The sequence below is a fragment of the Choloepus didactylus genome, chromosome 10 (genome assembly GCF_015220235.1).
Source record: "Choloepus didactylus isolate mChoDid1 chromosome 10, mChoDid1.pri, whole genome shotgun sequence".
Taxonomy (NCBI): Eukaryota; Metazoa; Chordata; class Mammalia; order Pilosa; family Megalonychidae; genus Choloepus; species Choloepus didactylus.
Genome location: NC_051316.1, coordinates 30827011 through 30850095, shown reverse-complemented (window position 1 = coordinate 30850095; position 23085 = coordinate 30827011). Strand labels below are relative to the sequence as shown.

Here is a 23085-nt window from a genome sequence, read left to right as displayed (position 1 = left end):
ACGCATATACTAGAAAGGAAGAAAGAGCCAAAGTCAAAGAACTAATGGATCAACTGAAGAAGCTAGAAAATGAACAGGAAACCAATCCTAAACCAAGTACAAGAAAAGAAATAACAAGGATTAAAGCAGAAATAAATGACATAGAGAACAAAAAAAAACAATAGAGAGGATAAATATCACCAAAAGTTGGTTCTTTGAGAAGATCAACAAGATTGACAAGCCCCTAGCTAGACTGACAAAATCAAAAAGAGAGAAGACCCATATAAACAAAATAATGAATGAAAAAGGTCACATAACTGCAGATCCTGAAGAAATTAAAAAAATTATACGAGGATACTATGAACAACTGTATGGCAACAAAATGGATAATGTATAGGAAATGGACAATTTCCTGGAAACATATAAACAACCTAGACTGACCAGAGAAGAAACAGAAGACCTCAATCAACCCATCACAAGCAAAGAGATCCAATCAGTCATCAAAAAGCTTCCCACAAATAAATGCCCAGGGCCAGATGGCTTCACAGGGGAATTCTACCAAACTTTCCAGAAAGAACTGACACCAATCTTACTCAAACTCTTTCAAAACATTGAAGAAAATGGAACACTACCTAACTCATTTTATGAAGCTAACATCAATCTAATACGAAAACCAGGCAAAGATGCTACAAGAAAGGAAAACTACCGGCCAATCTCCCTAATGAATATAGATGCAAAAATCCTCAACAAAATACTTGCAAATAGAATCCAAAGACACATTTGAAAAATCATACACCATGACCAAGTGGGGTTCATTCCAGGCATGCAAGGATGGTTCAACATAAGAAAATCAATCAATGTATTACAACACATTAACAAATCAAAAGGGAAAAATCAAATGATCATCTCAATAGATGCTGAAAAAGCATTTGACAAAATCCAACATCCGTTTTTAATAAGAACACTTCAAAAGGTAGGAATTGAAGGACACTTCCTCAATATGATAAAGAGCATATATGAAAAACCCACAGCCAGCATAGTACTCAATGGTGAGAGACTGAAAGCCTTCCCTCTAAGATCAGGAACAAGACAAGAATGCCCCCTGTCACCACTGTTATTCAACATTGTGTTGGAAGTGCTAGCCAGGGCAATCCGGCAAGACAAAGAAATAAAAGGCATCCAAATTGGAAAAGAAGAAGTAAAACTGTCATTGTTTGCAGATGATATGATCTTATATCTAGAAAACCCTGAGAAATCGACGATACAGCTACTAGAGCTAATAAACAAATTCAGCAAAGTAGCAGGATACAAGATTAATGCACATAAGTCAGTAATGTTTCTATATGCTAGAAATGAACAAACTGAAGAGACACTCAAGAAAAACATACCATTTTCAATAGCAACTAAAAAAATCAAGTACCTAGGAATAAACTTAACCAAAGATGTAAAAGACCTATACAAAGAAAACTACATAATTCTACTAAAAGATATAGAAGGGGACCTTAAAAGATGGAAAAATATTCCACGCTCATGGATAGGAAGGCTAAATGTCATTAAGATGTCAATTCTACCCAAACTCATCTACAGATTTAATGCAATCCCAATCAAAATTCCAACAACCTACTTTGCAGACTTGGAAAAGCTAGTAATCAAATTTATTTGGAAAGGGAAGATGCTCGAATTGCTAATGACACTCTAAAAAAGAAAAACGAAGTAGGAGGACTTACACTCCCTGACTTTGAAGCTTATTATAAAGCCACAGTTGTCAAAACAGCATGGTACTGGCAGAAAGACAGACATATTGATCAATGGAATCGAACTGAGAATTTGGAGATAGACCCCCAGATCTATGGCCGACTGATCTTTGATAAGGCCCCCAAAGTCACTGAACTGGGTCATAATGGTCTTTTCAATAAATGGGGCTGAGAGAGTTGGATATCTATATCCAAAAGAATGAAAGAGGATCCCTACCTCACACCCTACACAAAAATTAACTGAAAATGGATCAAAGATCTCAACATAAAAGAAAATACCATAAAACTAGAAGATAATGTAGGGAAACATCTTCAAGACCTTGTATTAAGCGGCCACTTCCTAGACTTTAAACCCAAAGCACAAGCAACAAAAGAAAAAATAGATACATGGGAACTCCTCAAGCTTAGAAGTTTCTGTTCCTCAAAGGGACTTGTCAAAAAGGTAAAGAGGCAGCGAACTCAATGGGAAAAAAATTTTGGAAACCATGTATCTGACAAAAGACTGATATCTTGCATATATAAAGAAATCCTACAACTCAATGACAATAGTACACACAGCCCAATTATAAAATGGGCAAAAGATATGAAAAGATAGTTCTCTGAAGAGGAAATACAAATGGCCAAGAAACACATGAAAAAATGTTCAGCTTCACTAGCTACTAGAGAGATGCAAATTAAGACCACAATGAGATACCATCTCACACCAATTAGAATGGCTGCCATTAAACAAAGAGGAAACTACAAATGCTGGAGGGGAGGTGGAGAAATTGGAACTCTTATTCATTGCTGGTGGGACTGTATAATGGTTCAGCCACTCTGGAAGTCAGTCTGGCTGTTCCTTAGAAAACTAGATATAGTTACCGTTCGATCCAGCAACTGCACTTCTTGGTATATACCCGGAAGATCAGAGAGCAGTGACACGAACAGATATCTGCACACCAATGTTCATAGCAGCATTATTCACAATTGCCAAGAGATGGAAACAACCCAAATGTCCTTCAAAACAGATGAGTGGATAAATAAAATGTGGTATATACACACGATGGAATACTACGCGGCAGTAAGAAGGAACAATGCCGTGAAACAGATGACAACACAGATGAACCTGAAAACATAATGATGAGTGAAATAAGCAAGGCACAAAAAGAGAAATATTATATGCTACCACTAATGTGAACTTTGAAAAATGTAAAACAAATAGTTTATAATGTAGAATGTAGGGGAGCTAGCGATAGAGAGCAATTAAGGAAGGGGGAATGATAACCCAGTAAGAACAGATAAGCTATCGTGGGTAAATTTAACATTCTGGGAATGCCCAGGAATGACTATGGTCTGTTAATTTCTGATGGGTATAGTAGGAACAAGGTCACAGAAATGTTGCTATATTAGGTTACTTTCTTGGGGTAGAGTAGGAACATGTTGGAAGTAAAGTAGTTATCTTAGGTTAGTTGTCTTTTTCTTACTCCTTTATTATGGTCTCTTTGAAATGTTCTTTTATTGTATTTTTTTTTTTTAATTTTTTTTTTCTATACAGTTGACTTAAAAAAAAAAGTTAAAAAAAAAAAAAAGGGAAAAAATATGCAAAGCCCCCTTAAGGAGCTGGTGGAGAATGCAGGGGTATTGGCCTGCCCCACTGCAATGGTTGCTGATGTGCTCACAGATGTAGGGGACTGGTGGTTTGATGGGTTGAGCCCTCTACCACAGGATTTGCCCTTGGGAAGACTGTTGCTGTAAAGGAGAGGCTAGGTCTCCCTATAATTGTGCCTAAGAGCCTCCTCCCGAATGCCTCTTTGTTGCTCAGATGTGGCCCTCTCTCTCTAGCTAAGCCAACTTGAAAGGTGAAATCACTGCCCTCCCCGCTACGTGGGATCAGACACCCAGGGGAGTGAATCTCCCTGGCAACGTGGAATATGACTCCCAGGGAGGAATGTAGACCCGGCACTGTGGGATGGAAAACATCTTCTTGACCAAAAGGGGGAAGTGAAAGGAAATGAAATAAGCTTCAGTGACAGAGAGATTCCAAAAGGAGCCGAGAGGTCACTCTGGTGGGCACTCTTACGCATAATATAGACAACCCTTTTTAGGTTCTAATGAATTGGGGTAGCTGGTGGTAGATATCTGAAACTATCAAACTACAATCCAGGACCCATGAATCTTGAAGACGATTGTATAAAAACGTAGCTTATGAGGGGTGACAATGGGATTGGGAAAGCCATAAGGACCACACTCCCCTTTGTCTAGTTTATGGATGGATGAGTAGAAAAATGGGGGAAGGAAACAAACAAACAGACAGACACAGGCACCCAGTGTTCTTTTTTAGTTGAATTGTTCTTTTTCATTTTAATTATTATTCTGGTTATTTGTGTGTGTGTGGTAATGAAGGTGTCGGGGATTGATTTTGGTGATGAATGTACAACTATGTAATGGTACTGTGAACAATCGAATGTACGATTTGTTTTGCATGACTGCGTGGTATGTGACTATATCTCAATAAAATTAATATTAAAAAAAAAAGTGGGCAAAAGACTTGAATAGACATTTCTCCAAATTCAAAGATGATACACAAATGGTCAAAAAGCACATGAAAAGATGGTCAACATCATTAGCCATGAGGGACATGCACATCAAAACCACCGTGAGATACCATTTCACACCATTAAAACAGCCACTATTAAACGTGGAAAATTACAAGTGCCGAGAGGATATGGAGAAATAGGAAAACTTATTCACTGCTGGTAGAAAGGGTGAGAATGTAAAAATGCTGCAGCTGCTGTGGAAAACAGTTTTGGCATTCCTCAGAAAGCCAAGTATAGAATTACCATATGACCCAGCAATCCCACTTCCAAGTATATACCCAAAAAACTTGAAAGCAGGGACTTGAACAGATATCTACACACCAACATCCATGGTGGCATTTATTCGTAATTGCCAAAAGATGGAAGCAACCGAAGTGTCCAACTGATGAATGGATAAAATAAATGTGATGTATACATACAATGTAACATTATTCAACAGTAAGAAGGAATGAAGTTCTGACACTTGGAACAACATGGATGAACCTTGAAGATATCATATTGAGTGAAATAAGCCAGACACAAAAGACAAATAATGTATGGTCTCACTCATGTGAAATAATTAGAATAAGCAAACTCACAGGGTCAGAATCTAAAATACAGGTTACCAGGGGTAGAGGTAGGAAACAGGGAGTTAATGCTTTATTGGTACAGAATTTCTGTTTAGGATGATGGAAAAATTTTGGTAATGGATGGTGGTGATGTTAGCACAACACTGTGAAAGTAATTAACAGCAGGGAAATATATATGTGAATATGGTTAAAAGAAGAAATTTTAGGTTGTATATATGCTACTAGAATAAAAATTTTAAAAAAGACAAATTAAAATTATATTGTATGTTAGAAGAGTAATGAAAGGGAGAAAAGAAAAAACAGGCTAATGGAGATATGGATGGGAAGAAGGACACAATTTTAGTAAGTGATCTGGGTAAGCTACTGGCAGTCATGTTCCCTGGACTCAGAACCTAAAATCTTGGGGAAGTTAAGGGGGCAAGGTTCATCTAGTTGTTCTCTCTGAAGCCTTGCTCAAAAGCCAGGAGCCACTTTCGGGTATTAACCTGTGCTTTGGTTTCATTACAAATTTTCAATAATTGCCTGCCTCATCAAAATGACGATTTACAGTGGTCCCTGGATCAGCAGCATCAGCTTTACCTGGAAGCTTGTTAGAAACTCCATGTCTGGAGGCCCACACCAGAACTAGTGAATAAGGAATTCTGGGGGTGGAGCCCAGCAATCTGTGTTTTTAAAAGCCATTTAAGTTGATTGGGATGCACAGTAAAGTTTGAGAAGAAATGAATTTCAAGCTCTTCCCGTGCCCCCTTCCCCACAAAAGTCCAATCTTACCAATTAAAATTTCATATGCCTAATCTTGAAAATTGAGCCTAATCACATATGGCAACTGAGGGTAACTATATAAGTAAAATAATATCACAACTAGAATTAGCTCTACCCCAAATAGCTCACTAAGGTTAAAAATACACAAGTTTTTTGTGTTTTGTTTTTTACAGTTTTGAAATGTGAAACAACAGACTATAAGGAGTACTACTGCAGATGAGGAAAACATACTATTACATTACACTATTCTGAAGGACACAAATACTTACAACTTATCATGAAGCAGTTCTCCCAACTTTAATTCTAAAAGAAACAGAGAAAAATCTTCTGAATACATTTATATTCAACTTTTAATTCCAATAAAAAATAAAAACAAAACAGTAGTACCTGAAAAATGTGCTTACATTACTCTAAAATTCATTTTCTAAGAAATGGTTATACTCTTTTTACCCAATGAATAATATACCTTCTACACAGTGAGTAAATTACTAAGAATACCATAAATTAAATGTTTTACTTTAAGTATTACAACCTCATTAAAAAAAAAAATCACTAGTGAATTTTCTCTAAATAAACTTTTCTATAAAACTAATTGCTATTTCTCAAATTGTTTTTAAACCACTTGGTATCAATTACTTTGTTCCAGAAACTGTCAAAACCACTTTTGAAAACTGTATTTTACTTAATGTAGAAAACACCTGCATAAACAGCTGACTAAAATAGTGTTCATTCCCTATAAAACCGTGGTTCCCAACCTTGTCTGTATATTAGAATCACCTGGGAGCATTCTTAAACTCCCAATGTCCAAGCAGCACTCCAAACGTTAAGTCTAGGAGTGGGACCTATGCAATGTTTTCAAAGCACTCCAGGTGATTCCAACACACAGATAAGGTTGAGAACTACTGCTATTTCACATGTAAGCTTAAATATTGATGGTCAAATCCTATAGAAGATATGAAGCAGCAGTTTTCAGAACGTTACCCAGCCATCCTAGCTAAACGTAAGTTAAATAACAATAATTTTTAACAATTTCAGATATCAAAACAGATAAATGAGAAGCATCTATCAATATACTACAATAAAGCATAATAGAACATACACTAATAATTCAGTGGTTCTCAAAGTGTGGTCTGGGAACCCAGGAGTCTGTAAGATTAAAATTATTTTAATTATAATACTAAAACTTTGTCTCTTTCAGTGTGACATTTGCAATGATGCTGTAAAAGCAGTGGTGAGAAGAAATAAAAAGCAATGGTGAGTAAAATGGCTGCGGCTTTACCACAAGTCAAGTCAGTGGCACCAAACTAACCAGTAGTGCATTCTTCATCTCCATGCACTTGCAGTTAAACAAATAAAAATTTCAATTTCACTTAAGAATGTCCTTGATGAAGCAGTGAAAATTACTAATCTCAAGGCTGGGACCAGAGTAAGGTAAACTATGGCTATTCAGACTTGGAAATGAGATATTTTCTTGAAAATGATTTAGCTGAGCTTGCGTCAAGAAAAACTGATGCTATCTGTTGCCAATGATGAAATTGGAGCTTTTAATGGAAAATTAGAATTTTTAAAAATGTATCTGCCACTGTGAACTTGACAGTTTCCCAATACTCAATACTGTTGTGATTTTAACAAATGCACTAAAATTCTATAATGAAATACATCAACATCTGGAAGATCTGTATAACTTCCTGAACACCAATATTTTCCAAATGGCCAATCCATGATGTTACAAAATCAGGAATGCATAAAAGATCAACTCAAAGTTCAAGACAGACCAATGGATTTTAATGTAACAGAAAAGAAAGTTCATCGATAGTTTTGATCTACATTGCAAGTAGCCTGTAAGAAAGCTTTGGTGTAGTATCAAAGAATATTCATAATTATCAAAAGAATATTCATAATTATTCAAAAAGGTTATTAAAATAGTCCATTTTCCAAGTACATCTTTGGTGAGGCCAGATTTACTTTACATACTTCAACCAAAACAAGAGGCAACAGAGTCAATGCCAAAACAGCTATGAGAATCTGGCTATCCTGTATTATGCCAGACCTTAAAGAAATCTGCAAAAATGTAGAACCACCCTGCTTTTCTCACTAAGTTATTCTCTATTTTGGAAGATAGATACATTTATTTTTCATAAAACTATTATTTATGTTAACATGCAATAGGATTATTACTGTTTTAAAACACATTAACACTCTTTAAATGTCTCAGTTTTAAATTCTAATATAGTATACACCAATATATAACATATATAACACACACAAACACTAATTTTTAAGAGTGTAAGAGCACAATTTTAGGAGTGTAACAGGACCGTAGAGACCAAAAGGTTGAGAACAGCTATAATAGTCTATCACATATTTAGGGTAGATCTAGGTACCAAGTAGCTTCACTAAACTTAAAAATAAAAACATTCCACAGACCTAGAAGCAAGTCAATCACTATGAGCTTTGGTTTCCTCATCTTAAGATGAAAGGTCAGACTAGATGACTTCTAAGATCCCTTAGAACTCTAATAATCAGATCTCTCAGTAAAATACAGGCAGTAAACTTTAAAATTTACTTGATAAACAGAGTATAAGCACAACAACTTCATGATAAATAGAGAATCATGATCTTGTATAGCATTATAGAAGTTAGTAAGTTGGGTTTTATTCAATTGGACAGGAGTTCTAAAGAAATACTAGTGAGAAGGACAATTTATCATTCGACATTTATCACCAACTATCAGAGAGATGACATTATCACATATTACGCAGCCTCCGGAAAACTCCACTGCATGCTAATGAGAGAACGAAGAGTTCAAAAGGCAAGTAACATCATAATACTATCACACACCCCCTGAAACTGTCTTGGAGATCCCCAGGAATCAAAGAGCACACCAAACCACTGAACAAAGTTAACAAATGATTAAAAAGGAAAAAAATTCCTTCAACTTCTAAGTTAAAGTTTTAAATAGGCTCAATAGTACATAACTTTACACTACTGAGATTCAAAGGCAAATATTAGGTAAGGGGGAAAACTTCGCTTAAATCATAGTTATAAAGAGTCACAATTTTTTTAACAATCTTCATAATAAATCACCTTTTAATTTCATCACCAAGCTCTCAAACTAACGTAAAGCATGACTGACTACACTGATTGCAAGAAAAAATTTAACTTAATTTTGTGAATTACAGAATTTCAAGATGCCTTACTGGAGACAGCATTTCTTTTGCCTTGGAAATAAATGATTCATAACCTTTGAGTGGAGTTGTTTGGGTATGTGACAGTGTTAAGCACTTGAAAAATAAGATCATTTTCCTGAAGAAATGTAATCTAACAGGACAGAGAAAAATATGCAAGTGTGACAATGACCATGCAAATATATTTTTACCAATTTATAAAACTGCCTAAGAGATGCCTCTAAGGAAACTAGTTTATGAGAATTTGAGTGTCTTGCAGGAACACAGGCTTGTGGTCTTCAGTCTGATGTTGCTGAGGTGTGCTCAAATGTCTTGCTTTTGCAGCACTACACTTTTCCTCTTTTCTCTCTGAATAGGATCATCTTTTGCTTCATATATATGGAATGGGCAAAGAGAAAGGTGAGGATAATAAAGTGTACAAGAGGGCAACAGTTTTTTTGTTTTTTTTTTAACTTTTTTTTTAACTTTATCAAAAAATTAAAAAACAAAAAATAAAAAAAACAACAACATACAACACAGAGTTTGGAGTGGCTGACCTCTGGGTAAAGGTGGACAACTGAAACATGCAACTACATTTAATTCCTCCTGAAACCCAATTAAAACAACAGAGCTTTTGTTTTTTGTTTTTTTTTAAAGAAAGGCATTAATCCCAAAGAGGAAAAATAGGAGTGGAAATAGTAACAAAATCAGGGAAACTTGGAAACAGAGAAACAAGTAGATTTTTAGCAGCCCCAACGCCAGCAGTGAAGAAAGCCAAAAACCAACCTGTTTTAACTTACTTCTGAAAGGGAGGATAAAGGGGGACTAAAACAAATACGATTGAGCGAGCCTTCAGATTCCCAGAGACCTGCCCTATGTACAAAGCAGGATAACTGCCCCTCCCTCTTCCAGGAACATCAGGTACACTGAGGGCTGTGACACTATACTGGAAAAGGAGGGCCTTAAGTGAATGCTGCTGCTAGATCACAGGCAGTCACATCTTCACCCTCAGAGCAAGATATTAGACAAGTTTTCTTTAGGGAATATGCTCTTTCCAAGAGAAAAGAGCTAAATAACTCACAGAGGTCCTTCAAAAAGTCAAGTCAGATCACCCTACAGTGATGTTCACAGTCAAGTTTCAGAGATTCAGCATTTACAATCAGCTTTTTAGTCACCCACTCTTAGAGAGGCAACAAAGGATTATTAGGTATCTGAAGTAATTCCCTAATATGAAAGACAGAAACTAAAGGCAACAAATTGAAAAAGCTAAGCTGAAGGAAAGACACTATGCAGGGAAACAAAAATTTAAAAAAAAACTATCATCCTCAGAGATAAAATAGTCAAGGGAAACAAAAACAGGATACTTTCACTCAAAAAAAAAAAAAAAAAACTTCAAGAAAAAAGAAAAGTTTAGAAATTAAAAACATCACAACAGAAACGAAAAAAATCAATTGATTTGGAAGATGAAGTTGAAGGAGACAGAAGTGGAAAATAGCAAGAAAGAATAAGAAAACAAGAGGATCAGTCTAGGAGGTTCAATACCCAAATAACAGACACTCCATAAGAAGAGTACAAAAAAATTTTTAGGAAATAGAATAATTCAAGAAAGTGTCCCAGACATGAAGGATCAGACAACATGAAAGGCACCCAGAGTCATGAACAAGGCACCCCACTGTCAAAGTTCTGAACACAGGTAACAAACAGAAGACCCTAAAAGGTAATATATGAAATCTCAAGAATCAGAATGTTACGAGTTCTTAATAGCAAATTCAGAGTGATATTATCAATGAACAACGCATTCAAAATTCTGAAAGTTACCGGATGTACAGACAATCAAGTTGGAGGATAAAATTAAAGACATTTTCAGACTTCCAGAGCCTCAAAAACTTCATCACTCAAACTTTTATCAAGGAGGTAAAGATGTCCGATCAAAATAAGGGAAAAAATTAAGAACCCTAGGCTGCTGATGAAGGAAGCTCTCAGGATGAAGTTGCGCACTAGTTACACAAGGCACAAAGTCCAGATTGGAGCAAATTTGGAAGCTCATCTTTAAATAGATGAAACTGGCAGGCTGTCTATTGTGTCTGAATGCCTTAAGAAGATTTAGACAACTGGGTAAAGATTTAAACAACAGAGGCAGAATTAAAAGCACACAGGTTTGAGGTGTAAATTTCTATGAACAAAAAAACTGGACTGGTTTAGCTATGAATAACATTTGCATTTGTGTGATAACTACATGAAGGGAGGGGAGTGAACAGATAGTGCCTAAGTTTGGGGGAGGAGGGAGAGAATCAAGTAGCAGCAACATCAAAAAACTCCAAACAAAATAAACCCAAATAGACCCGCAACACGCCATATTATCACCAAACTATCAAAGATAGAGAGAATTCTAAAAGCCACAAGAGAAAATCAATATGAAATAAAAGGACCCTCAATAAAATCAAACACAAATTTCTCACTGGAAACCCTGGAAGGAAGGAGGCAATGGAAGGACATATTTAAAGTGCTGAGAGTAAAAAACTAAAAACCCAGAATTCTATATTTGGCAAAACTGTGTTTTCAAAATGAAGATTAAGACCTTCCTAAATAAATCAAAGTTGAGGGAGTTTGACACCACTAGAGAGATGCTAAAGAAAGTTCTGCAGGTTGAAAGGAAAAGACAACAGACAACACATCAAAGCCATATTAACAAATAAAAGACTTCTGGTGAGGGTATTAATAACACAAGTAAAAATAAATTCCAGTACTACTGTATTTTTTATTGTAACTCCACTTCTTACTTCCTACAAAATCAAAAATGCAAATGCATAAAGATGCAATGAAAAAAATCAGTGGGTTTGGATTCAATGTGTAAACATGTAATTTCTGACAAGAACTAAATAAAGGAAGGGAGACAGGGTTTGAGGAACATAGTTTGTGTGTACTACTGAAGTTAAGTTGGTATCAAAGCAAAGAAGATCGTTACAGGTTTAAGATGTTAAATTTAAGCCCCAACCTCTCTCTGTAAGCCAAATCGGCAGGTAAACTCACTGCCCTCCCCCCATGTGGGACATGACTCCCAGGGATGAGCCCAGACCCAGCATCATGGGATTGAGAAAGCCTTCTTGACCAAAAGGGGGAAGGGAAATGAAACAAGTTTCAGTGACTGAGAGATTTCAAATGGAGTCAAGAGGTCATTCTAGACGTTATTCTTACGCATTATATACAGATATCCCTTTTAGTTTCTAGTGTATTGGAACAGCTAGAAGGAAACACCTGACTTGAACTGCAATCCAGTAGCCTTGATTCTTGAAGACGATGTGATTGTATGATTGTAAAAATCTTGTGGCTCACACCCCCTTTATCCAGCGTATGGACAGATGAGTAGAAAAATGGGGAAAAAAATTAAATGAATAATAGGGGGCCATGAGGGGAGGGTTGGGGTATTCTTTTTTACTTTAATTTTTTTTTTGGAGTAATGAAAATATTCAAAAATTGACTGTGGTGATGAATGCACAACTATATGACGGTACTATGAACAACTGTACACTGTGGATGACTGTATGGTATGTGAATATATCTCAATAAAACTGAATTTTAAAAAAATATGAGTTTGCAATATGTTTAAACAGTCCTTCCTATACTCCACAATTCCATAGGCATGATGTTATGATTCATGGCTTATATTTATTATGGAACTGTTTGTGCATCATACTAACATTCTACTGAAAAAGGCCTACTTCCTGTTCATAAAGAATGCAATCATGATATGAAAAATAAAAGCCAATAAAAGCAAAACACACACACACACAAATTTAAGCCCCAAGGTAAATACAAAGAAAATATCAGAGAATACATAAGCTCATAGAAACAGACATTAGAATATATAGGATGTAAAGGGTGCAGGGCTGGGGAAATGGGGAGTAAATGCATAATGGGTGTAGGGTTTCTGTTTGGGTAGATGGGCAAGTTTTAATAATGGAAGGTGGTGAGAGTACCACAATGAATGTGATCAATTCCACTGAGTGGCTGAGATGGGAAACTTTGTTGTATATATGTTCCCACAATTAAAAACAAAAGAAAAAGCAACTAAAGAGACAGTGACAATTAAATGCAATACATGTTCCTGAATGGTTTCTAGCAAGGGAGGAGAAAAGGCTCAAAAGGACATTATTGGGACATATGAAAAAATTGGAATATGAACTATAAGCTTTATATCAATGCTTAATTTCCTTAACTTGATAACTGCACTTATGGCAGTTACTTAAGTGAATATCCTGTTTTCAGGAAACATACTTGGCAGTATTAAACGACCAAGGAACATGATGTATGCATCTTAAACTCAAGTGTTCAGAAAATGGACTGATAAATAAGCCGACAGATTGAGGGGAAAATGGGAGTGAGGGAATAATAGACAAAATGATACAACAAGATGTTAATATTGGTGGATATGACTACCTGAGGGATAGAGGTATTTTGGAATTCTTTGTATGGGGTTTGTACTATTTTTTAACTGTCCTGCAAGTTTGAAAGTATTTCAAAATAAGTTTTTAAAAGGTAGAAATAAAAGCATGCTATCTAGAATCAGGAAGCTATATGTCAAAATAATCAGCTAAAAGGGGTAAAGTGGTGGCTTCTGAGGACAACTTTTCTATTAACCAAACCTCCTAACATAAAGCAGGATACACAATAAATGTTATTAAGGGGAAAATCTGATAAGACTTACTAAAGAATACAGAAGAGTACTCAAAATGCAAAGGTCCCATTCCCTTTGCACTGCTTGTTCTACATTAATGCTGTCAGAAGTTTAAAGTCCTTCCAATATCCCTATGTTCCCTTCCTGAAGGACAGAGGGTTAGGAGGTTAAGTGATAGCTGATTTTGAACATTCTTGAAAGTAATCTAAACAGAGTGAACTAAGCAGCCCTGCTTACATTCTGGGGCACAACTGTGCTGATGGTGACCGTCCTGTGCGTTGTAGGATGTTTAGCAGCATCCCTGGCCTCTACCTTCTAGATGCCAGTAGCACCCTCCCCCCAAATATGACAACCAAAACTGTCACGAGTCATTGGCAAGTGTCCCCAGAGGGACAAAATCACCTGTTTGAGAATCACTGATCTAAACTGATCCACAAATAGCAGTGTTGCCCGTCCCACCACCAAAAATATTCTTGATGGCATTAGACAAGGAAAACATGATTTTTGTTTCTAAAACAAAATCTGCACTTTAAAAAATATTCTACAGGCTGACCAGATCTTTCACCAAGACAACTGAGGGGTACCTAAATTGGGCAACTTGTTTTCAACCATCATTTTCCTCTTGTTGCCTGGCTAACAGCAAATTCCTAGAACAATGATTCTCAAACTAGGGGTCACAGATTGGGGGTGGGTGGGAGTGGGTGGAGGGCAGTTTCCATGAAAGTATGAAAGTTTTATCAAGAATCTACACATTTTCTGTAATAGTTTTTAAATGCAATGTAATCATTTTAACGATGTTCTTTTAAAAAGGTTATAAAAGTATATTCATGTATTACCACAATTTCAGTGCCCAAGTGTATACTTTCATAATTAAACTGGCTCCATGCAATAATCCAAAATAATAGCATTTAATGTAATGCAGCAATTCTCAAACTGCTGAAGTCCAAGATCCAGATCTTCTCAGGTTTAAAGAAACATGGCCTTAGCATACTTTCATTCTTAAAACAAACATTGAACACCTACAAACGTTCTAGGTAGCAGACGATAGAAGAGAAATAAAGAACAGTAGCGAAAATGCTCCATATTTTAGAAGAGGAAAGAGAAAGTAATAAAAAGAGTTTTCTTAAAATACTGGGCAAGAGCTGAAGAACTGGATAATAAGGGCCTTAAACAATGGTAACTGTAATAAAGACTGCCAAAAGAGGAATGAACTAAGCTTTCCAAGAGATAAGAAAATGGGATGAGCATGAGCCCATATCTTTCTAGACTAGAGCAAAGAACGAAAGTAATGATAGCACACCTTGGGTAGTCGCCTGATGATGTCACCATCCTGGGAGAAGTCGCTGGCTATCCAGAGAGCAAGGGAGGAGGGAATCTGGTAGGCAGGATCAAGAAGGAGCAGAGTTTTGTTTTATAGCCATTTCTGTTGATGTGAAGTTTCCAAGTGATTTTATAATTCAGAAAGCATCTAAATACAGAAAACCAATTGGAAAGTGAAGATAAGAGACTTTTCAAAGGTTGCAAAATTAGGTGGTTTAAACTAGGCAATGCTTCCTAGAAAAGGAAAGCCTTGAGGTATTATGATTTTCTCTATCAAGCAAAATAACAGTGATGGTACATATATTCAAAATAATTTCAATATGAAAAGAGAAAAATCAAGAGCCTCAAGGGCAGTTATAGGAATGTGGAGAGAATAGGTACCAACTGCCTAGTAGGAAATAAAAGGAGTGATTCAAGTTAGAAGTTTGTACTTGATCCAGAGGACTCTGAAAAGCCCCCAAAAGAATGAGAAGAAATGGTCATGAAAAACAACTTAAGTATGCTGACTGCTTTATAATACACACATACACAAATCACCAGAGTCTAGCCAAATGCTATTATACTGTTACCAAAGAGAACAGACCACTGTAATAAAGTTAAAGAAAAGGATGTAGTATCTGCTTTTAACTTAGTTTTTAGAAAGCCACTCGAACAGAAGTCTAAACTATAATTAAGGCTATGAATCTGATTATTTCAAGAACGGAAAACAAATTAATACCACAGGTTCAAGAGCTGCTGCTAACAGTCTTTAGCCCTAAATCCACATGTAAAGGAAGATTAATTCTATAAAATCAACTTTTTAGTTTCCAGAAGTATACCCTCATATTTGTGCCACTTGGAACAGAGCAAGAGCTAATTACAGAAAAGTGAAATAGGGTGGTAGGATGTTGGCAAGAAAATGACATGCCATCTCCTCTCAAGCCACACTGAAGGAGGAATTATACCATGTCTTCTTCTCAAGGATCCTTCCACTAAGAAACAGGACTGACTTATGATATAATATAAAGCCAAGTCAAAGCACATCTCCTCACCAGTATTGGTGTCCTGGGTTTAATTCTGCACACAATTCAAAAAAGCAGATTTATATTTGGAAGCAGTGGGACTAAAATTAGAGGACCTCCAAAATCATACTCAGATGGGACTATGTAGATCCATGCTATTTAAAGTGGGTGAATATGATGTCCCCAGGTACTCAAAACCACAGGATAAAAATTGTACAGGTGGCAAGAGTGGTAAATTCAGGTAAAAATCTAGGAGGGAAAGACCTTTAAAATTAATGGAAATATAGTGTAAAATATAAGCTTTTCCATAAATTTTTAAAGAAACTATAAAAAATATCTTGTGCTTGTGAACGAGTTGCTTTGAATTCCACTCACCAGATTTGGAAAGGGAAGCTGAATGGTTTGTATGTTCACCCTGCTCTGTTGTCACTGAGCGAAATGTTCTAGGAACATCATCTCTTATGTTCTTTTCACCACTCCAGCATTCACCAATCAAGCCACATGAAATTTCTCTGTTCTCATATATAATTCTTCTGTTCCTTTCTATCACTATCCTAGTCCAAGGCCTTAACACTGCAACCTGAGAGGACTGCAAAAGTATGTCTCTAAGATTACAGGATTTCTCTCATCCCAACCCATCATAAACAATGCTGCTAGATCAACCTTCTTCATATACTGTCATCACTGAATTAACCACCGTGGACAACAGCTACCATTATTAAGCGCCTACTATGGATCAAGTACTTTATACTCATTATCTCATTTAGTCCCCAAAATTCTCTAAAGTGGAAATTCTATTTTACAGATGAGGAAACTAAGACTCAGAATAAACTGTCCAAAGTCACTGAGTTAATAAGTGGCAGAGTTGGGGATTCAGCCCACATCTCTCTGGCTCAAAAGTTAGCTACGTTATTTACTGGGAAGTTATGTCCAAGCCATTGTACTAAACATTAAAGGAACACACTAAATTTTATGCTCAAAACCTTTATAGATTTCCCACTGCCTAAAGAATAAATCAAACTGTAACAGTAAAATGGAGTTAAAAACCCTCTACAATTTCCAACATTAAAGATTCTACCACAGGTAAGCAGAAATACTCAGTTTCCCAAACATAAAACTCTCACTGAACTCACTCATATGGTTCATCTCAGTCTAGAATGGTAATTCCCCTCACCTTCACATATAGAAACACCACCTCTCCTTAAGGCCCAACTCAAGCCATATATCCTTCATGAAGCCTTCCCCAATTGTTTAGGTTCATGATGACAGTCCCTTTAATAAAGATCACTTAAAAATATAGATCAGTTAAAAATCAGTGCAAAAGGAGAGGCTAAACTTACATATAAGAGTCTCCCCCTGAGTACCTCTCTGTTGCTCAGATGTGGCCCTCTCTCTCTCTAACTGAGCCACCTCGGCAGGTGAACTCACTGCCCTCTCCCCTATGTGGGACCCAACTCCCAGGGGTGTAAATCTCCCTGGCAATGCAGGATATGACTCCTGGGGATAAATCTGGACCCAGCATCATGGGATTGAGAATATCTTCTTGACCAAAAGGGGGATGTAAAATGAGACAAAATACTTTCAGTGGCTGAGAGATTTCAAATGGAGTCAAGAGGTCACTCTGGTGGCTATTCTTATGCACTATATAGATAACACCTCTTAGGTTTTAATGTATTGGAATAGCTAGAACTAAATACCTGAAACCACCAAACTCCAACCCAGTAGTCTGGACTCCTGAAGATGACTGTATAATAATGTAAATTACAAGGGGTGACAGTGTGATTGTGAAAAGCTTGTGGCTCACACTCCCTTTATCTAAATGACAGGGTGGGATGGGGGGGATGGTTTTGGTGTTTTTTACTTTTATTTTTTATTCTTGTTCTGATTCTTTCTGATATAAGGAAAATGTTCAGAAATAGATGGTGGTGATGAATGCATAACTATATGATTGTACTGTGAACAGTTGACTGTATACCATGGATGACTGTATGGTATGTGAATATATTTCAATAACTGAATAAAAAAAAAATCAGTGCAAGATGTTAACTATGATTTTCAGCTCTCCAATGAACAGTCTAAGATCTCTTAGCAAAAAAACTGCACTCTAACTTACACATTTTTCTCTCTCCCTTAGATAGATATATATGAGCAGTCACCCAACTCTCAGTCTAATATTCTTTCCACTCTCACTTAGGCATACTTTAACTGGACATGTATTTTAAAACAGTCAAAGGGTAAGCAGAGGCACATGATTTATCACTTTGCTTATACTCAGCTGGCTCCCTTTCCACCAGCAGCTGTTCGAAGTCTTTAATCTTCTCCTTTCGAGCACTATTCTAACATAACCTAGCTCACCATTACCAAAGACCTAAGCTTCCTGATTACTAACAGAAACCAACAGGCGTGAATTCTCCACCATTCCTCTCCATCCACCTAGAAATGTATTTTCACCATCCTAGCCTCAGTTCCACCTGTCTCTGTGTGTCCCTACTCTTTTCCCAAATTAATTCCTCTACCATGTTCTTGATCCCATACTCTCTTCAAGTCCAAGTTCTCACTCTATCATTTGTTTCTTTTTCTTATCTTCAATCTATCCTTCTCTAAGGCTCTTTCCCCTCAAACAACAAACACACTCCCTTCACCATGCATTTATTCCCATTTATTTATTGCCAAGCACTATTCTGGATGCTAGAGATACAGGCACTCACAATGGGTAAGAATGACAATAAACAAGAAATAATTGAAAGCAATGGTTTTTCACAAAGATAAAAGCACTAAATTGAAAAAAATTCAACTGAGGTGAAGTTGGAGAGAAGAGGACGAGGGAGTGAAGTGGTTGGTTGTTTCCAGAAGCCTCACTGGGAAGGTAACATTTAAGTGGTGACTGAATATTCAGAAGGAGTCAGCCAGCTGAAGACCTGGGGACAAAGCAGTCCCTTAAAACAGAGAAAACAAAAAATGCAAAGGCCCAGGCTGAAACCACCTTGGTTTGATTAATGAAGAGATACAAAGGACCAGGACACAATGAGCTTACTGGGGCAGTGATAGTAAGTGAAGTTAGAGTACTAGGCAGGGACCAGGTCATTTAGCCCATGGAGAAAGAGCCTGGATTTTATTTTATAGGCAACAGGAAGCCACTGGAGGATTCTAAGCAAAGAATGACACAATATGATCATTTTCAAACCTCATATACAGAAAAAATACAAATGTCGTCAGTACAATAGAATTAGTGTTTGCATAGTTTAAATATTGTTGACATGTACCTTTAACCTATTAATTAAAGTTAGAAAAACCTGGTAGGAGAAATTGCCTCCCCCATTTTATTTAATGCTGTATCAAATATATACTGGCTTCAAATGAAAATTAAAATTAGAAAATAGAAGCTGAACAAGTGTGGTTAATAAACTTGATTAAACAAGAGGACAGGGTGGCAACAGACAAGACAGGATTTAACAAAGGACTGCGAATACTGACTCTTCATATAAATATATGTATGCATTTTTGGGTGCTGGTTTGTTAGAATAGCTAGAGGGAAATGGCTGAAATTGTGGAACTGTAACCCACAACATTCTTTGAAATTTGCCCTTTACTTATTAAATCGTGCTTTGAAAAGTTGTCACTGTTCTGTATATGTGTTGAATTTCACAATTAAAAAAATGTATTAAAAATACTAACAGAATGGATATGTGCAAACTGGTGTTCATGGAGGCAGCAATCATGATTTGCAATGGGTGGAGGTAACCTAAGGGTACATAGACTGAGGAACAGAATGGTGAACTATGGCGTATGCATACAATGGAATACTGACCAACTACAAGAAGGAGCGAAGCTGTGAGACACACGAGGTAAATGGATCCTGTACACAGTATCTGAGCTAAGTACGCCAGAAATAAAGGCAAACACTATAATGCCTCATCAATATGGTTTGACTACAATGTGTAAACTCAGAACTGAATCTTAGAACATAGCCTAACGTGGACATGACTATTGTAATGGTCCCTAGATTGTAAGCTCTTACAGAAGTCAACTCTATTCCTGAATTGTAATGCCTATCTCTAAACTTTGAGATGCTGATCCCTTAGTGTATAACCTGATTGGTCTCTGGAACAATGCGTATCTCTGAGACACCTGAAACTCATAGTTAGAGCTTGGCAGATATGAATGTCAGTATTAGTCCATATACCAACTGTTAAACAAAAAAGCTGAAAAAGAGCCCAGACTTCAATTAGTGATATGAAGGAAGCAGATCTGGTGAAGACTAGGGCAAACCGGGCCAAGGGTAAAGGTCAAAACCGACTGTGTTTTAAAACTTCAACTTCCATGTAAGACCAAGGGAAGAGATGTCTATTTGGCACAGGATCTATATTTTCTAAACAGCACAACTCTACAGTCGGTTTGTTCAAAGACCACAATTACATGGAACTTCGAAAAGGAAGTGAGATACAGTAGGTTAGTATAGGTTAGAGTGAAATAGTGACACATCCCAAAGTAATTTGGGCAGAGAATAAAAAATATATTTACAGCCCCCACCCCCAAGGAGCCGGGGGAAAGTGCAGAAGTGTTGGACTTCCTCACTTGGACTGGTGTTGATGTTGCCACAAACATTGGGACTGGCAGTTTGATGTGCCAAGCCCTCTATCATGGGACTTGCCCTTATGAAGCTCATTACTGCAAAGGACAGGCTGAACTTGCATATAATTGTGACTAAGAGTCTCCCCCTGAGTACCTCTCTGTTGCTCAGATATGGCCCTCTCTCTCTCTAACTGAGCCACCCTTGGCAGATGAACTCACTGCCCTCCCCCCTACATGGGACCCAACTCCCAGGGGTGTAAATCTCCCTGGCAATGCAGGATATGACTCCGGGGGACGAATCCGGGCCCAGCATCGTGGGATTGAGAATATCTTCTTGACCAAAAGGGGGATGCAAAATGAGACCAAATACTTTCAGTGGCTGAGAGATTTCAAATGGAGTTGAGAGGTCACTCTAGTGGACATTCTTACGCACTATATAGATAACACCTCTTAGGTTTTAATGTATTGGAATAGCTAGAAGTAGATATCTGAAACCACCAAACTCCAACCCAGTAGTCTGGATTCCTGAAGATGATTGTATAATAATGCACATTACAAGGGGTGACAGTGTGATTGTGAAAAGCTTGTGGCTCACACTCCCTTTATCTAGTGTATGGATGAATGAGTAGAAAAATGGGGACAAAAACTAAATGATAAATAGGGTGGGATGGGGGGGATGGTTTGGGTGCTCTTTTTTTACTTTTATTTTTTATTCTTATTCTGATTCTTTCTAATACAAGGAAAATGCTCAGAAATAGATTGTGGTGATGAATGCATAACTATATGATTGTACTGTAAACAGTTGATTGTATACCATGGATGATTATATGGAATGTGAATGTATTTCAATAAAACTGAATTAAAAAGATCAAAAAGTAAAAAAAAAAAAAAGAAAGAAAGAAAGAAATGTTGCATATCGCTTTTGGATGAATAAATGTGAAAATACCTAAACGAGAAAATGAAAATCAGAAAAATTTTACCAGAAAGTTAATAAATATATATCAACTATGGCAAGAAAAAAAAAAAAAACTAACTAGATAAATTCAAAATTACCTGTGCATTCCATTTGTTGAAATAGTTCAGAAATTACAGTCAAGAATTTATTTTACCTTTTCCTAGATTTTGAATTTCTGGTCCAAAAAATTCTAACTCACCTCGACAAGCTTCTTCAAAGTCTTGGGTTATGTCCACCCAGCTTGTATTGCTTTTCTCCATCTTTTCTGGTATACTGAGCTCCCATCCTGAATCATCATCTTCCACAGAAGCTTTCATAACCATTATGCCTGTAAAAGTAACGCTGGAATAAAAGAAAACATCTAGCTTTCAGGCAAGAGTTCTTGCAGGACGTGTTTGTTTGCTTGTTTGTTTTTTAAGCATTGAATTAAAGTCCTACTAAACTGTTTAAGCAAAACTCTTGAGTTTGAGAAATGTACCGCAGAAGATTGCCTTGATGCAATTGTCTCGGAATAATTAACACTGTACGCCTGCTCGTTTACTGATGAAACCCACCACCTACTAGGACTCATAAAGTTTGCCTTCCTACTACTTAAGAAAAGTCACGACCATCACACCACTGGCTCAAGCAGAACCAACTCCAGATCTTCGAACTTTCAACACCGACCACATACGACCAAGGTACTATTCAGGTTCCCCCTCACAGCGCAGGACCCCACGCGGCAACTACTCAAATCAAGGTAGCCCTCCATCCACCCGGGGCTCTCCGGGCCAACCTTTCCCGTGCCGGGTCAGGATCAGTGCACAGCCTAGCCCCGGGCACCGCGCGCGGGCGCGCACCACAGGGTCCCACCCGCCGGGCCCAGGGCGGGGACGTACCTGAGACGAGGACCCGCTCCACGTCTGCCCCACCCGAGTCAGCCCGGCCCGGCCCGGCCCCACAGGGCGCGGAAGCAAGGACAGGACTGTCGCCGCGCGGGAGGACAGGCACGCCCGGCGCCGGGTCGTCGCTCCGATAACACCGGGCGAGGCCTGGGCCTCGGCGAGCACCGGGCATGGGGAAGCCCGCGACTCCTACCTGAGGCTCGGTGAGAGGGCCGGGGCCGCAGGGTGACCTGGCGTCACCAGGGTCCGCCACACATGCGGGGGGCTGCGGCTCTCGGAAATGCGAGCAAGGAAAGGGGGAGTCTCAATGGTTCCGCAGGGGTGGTCCCTACCTACTTCTCCCGTGGCCACCCGCGCCGCCACGCACCGTTTGGACCGCGGAAATAACGACACCGTCTCTGCTGCCGCCGCCCCCTCCCCTTCCAACCCAGCCCGACCAGACGCGTGCGCGCATGCGTACGCCCGGTGCGCGCGACCCCGCCTCCTCCCTCTTACTCCCGGGGACTTCGCACTCCCGGGCCACACCCCCTCCCTGGCCGTAGCCACCATTCGGCCGGCGGCGTCCGCCTTCTCATCTCGCGGGATTACATCCATTCCGCGAGAACGAAAGCTACCTTCCTTCCCCAGTCTCAAGTCTAGTGCCGGGTAATGGGCGTGACCTGGTAGGGGGCGGAGCCTGAGGCCTTGGGAAATTCGTAGAAGGGTGACGCGAAGGTGGAAGGAAGCAATGGAAGTAATCTGCAGACCCTTGCAGTTGCAGAGATGAACCCACTGAGCTCGTGCAACCTGCCACCGGATCTATGTTTTCTGACTGCGTCTAGGGGTTTCGTGTAGTGTAGACAGACAAATTATCAGCAGAGTCAAGCTACCC

At 38.2% G+C, this 23085-nt stretch overlaps 1 protein-coding gene across 7 annotated transcripts in view; it reads right to left on the bottom strand.

The window, feature by feature from the left end:
- NAA35 (N-alpha-acetyltransferase 35, NatC auxiliary subunit) overlaps positions 1-22627 on the bottom strand; it is a 114609-nt gene extending 91982 nt beyond the window's left edge. The window contains exons 1-3 of one of the 7 annotated variants that reach the window (XM_037797940.1): positions 22582-22627; positions 21530-21672; positions 5910-5943 (exon numbers count right to left, since the gene is read on the bottom strand). In XM_037797940.1, coding sequence (XP_037653868.1) covers positions 5910-5943; positions 21530-21653 — 158 coding nt within the window. In that variant the 5' untranslated portion in view covers positions 21654-21672; positions 22582-22627. Of the gene's footprint in view, positions 1-5909; positions 5944-14782; positions 14986-21529; positions 21673-22407; positions 22517-22546 lie in introns of those variants that run through there. The other 6 variants (XM_037797939.1, XM_037797942.1, XM_037797943.1 and 3 more) reach the window with 6 other exon arrangements.
- Positions 22628-23085: the final 458 nt, after the last annotated feature.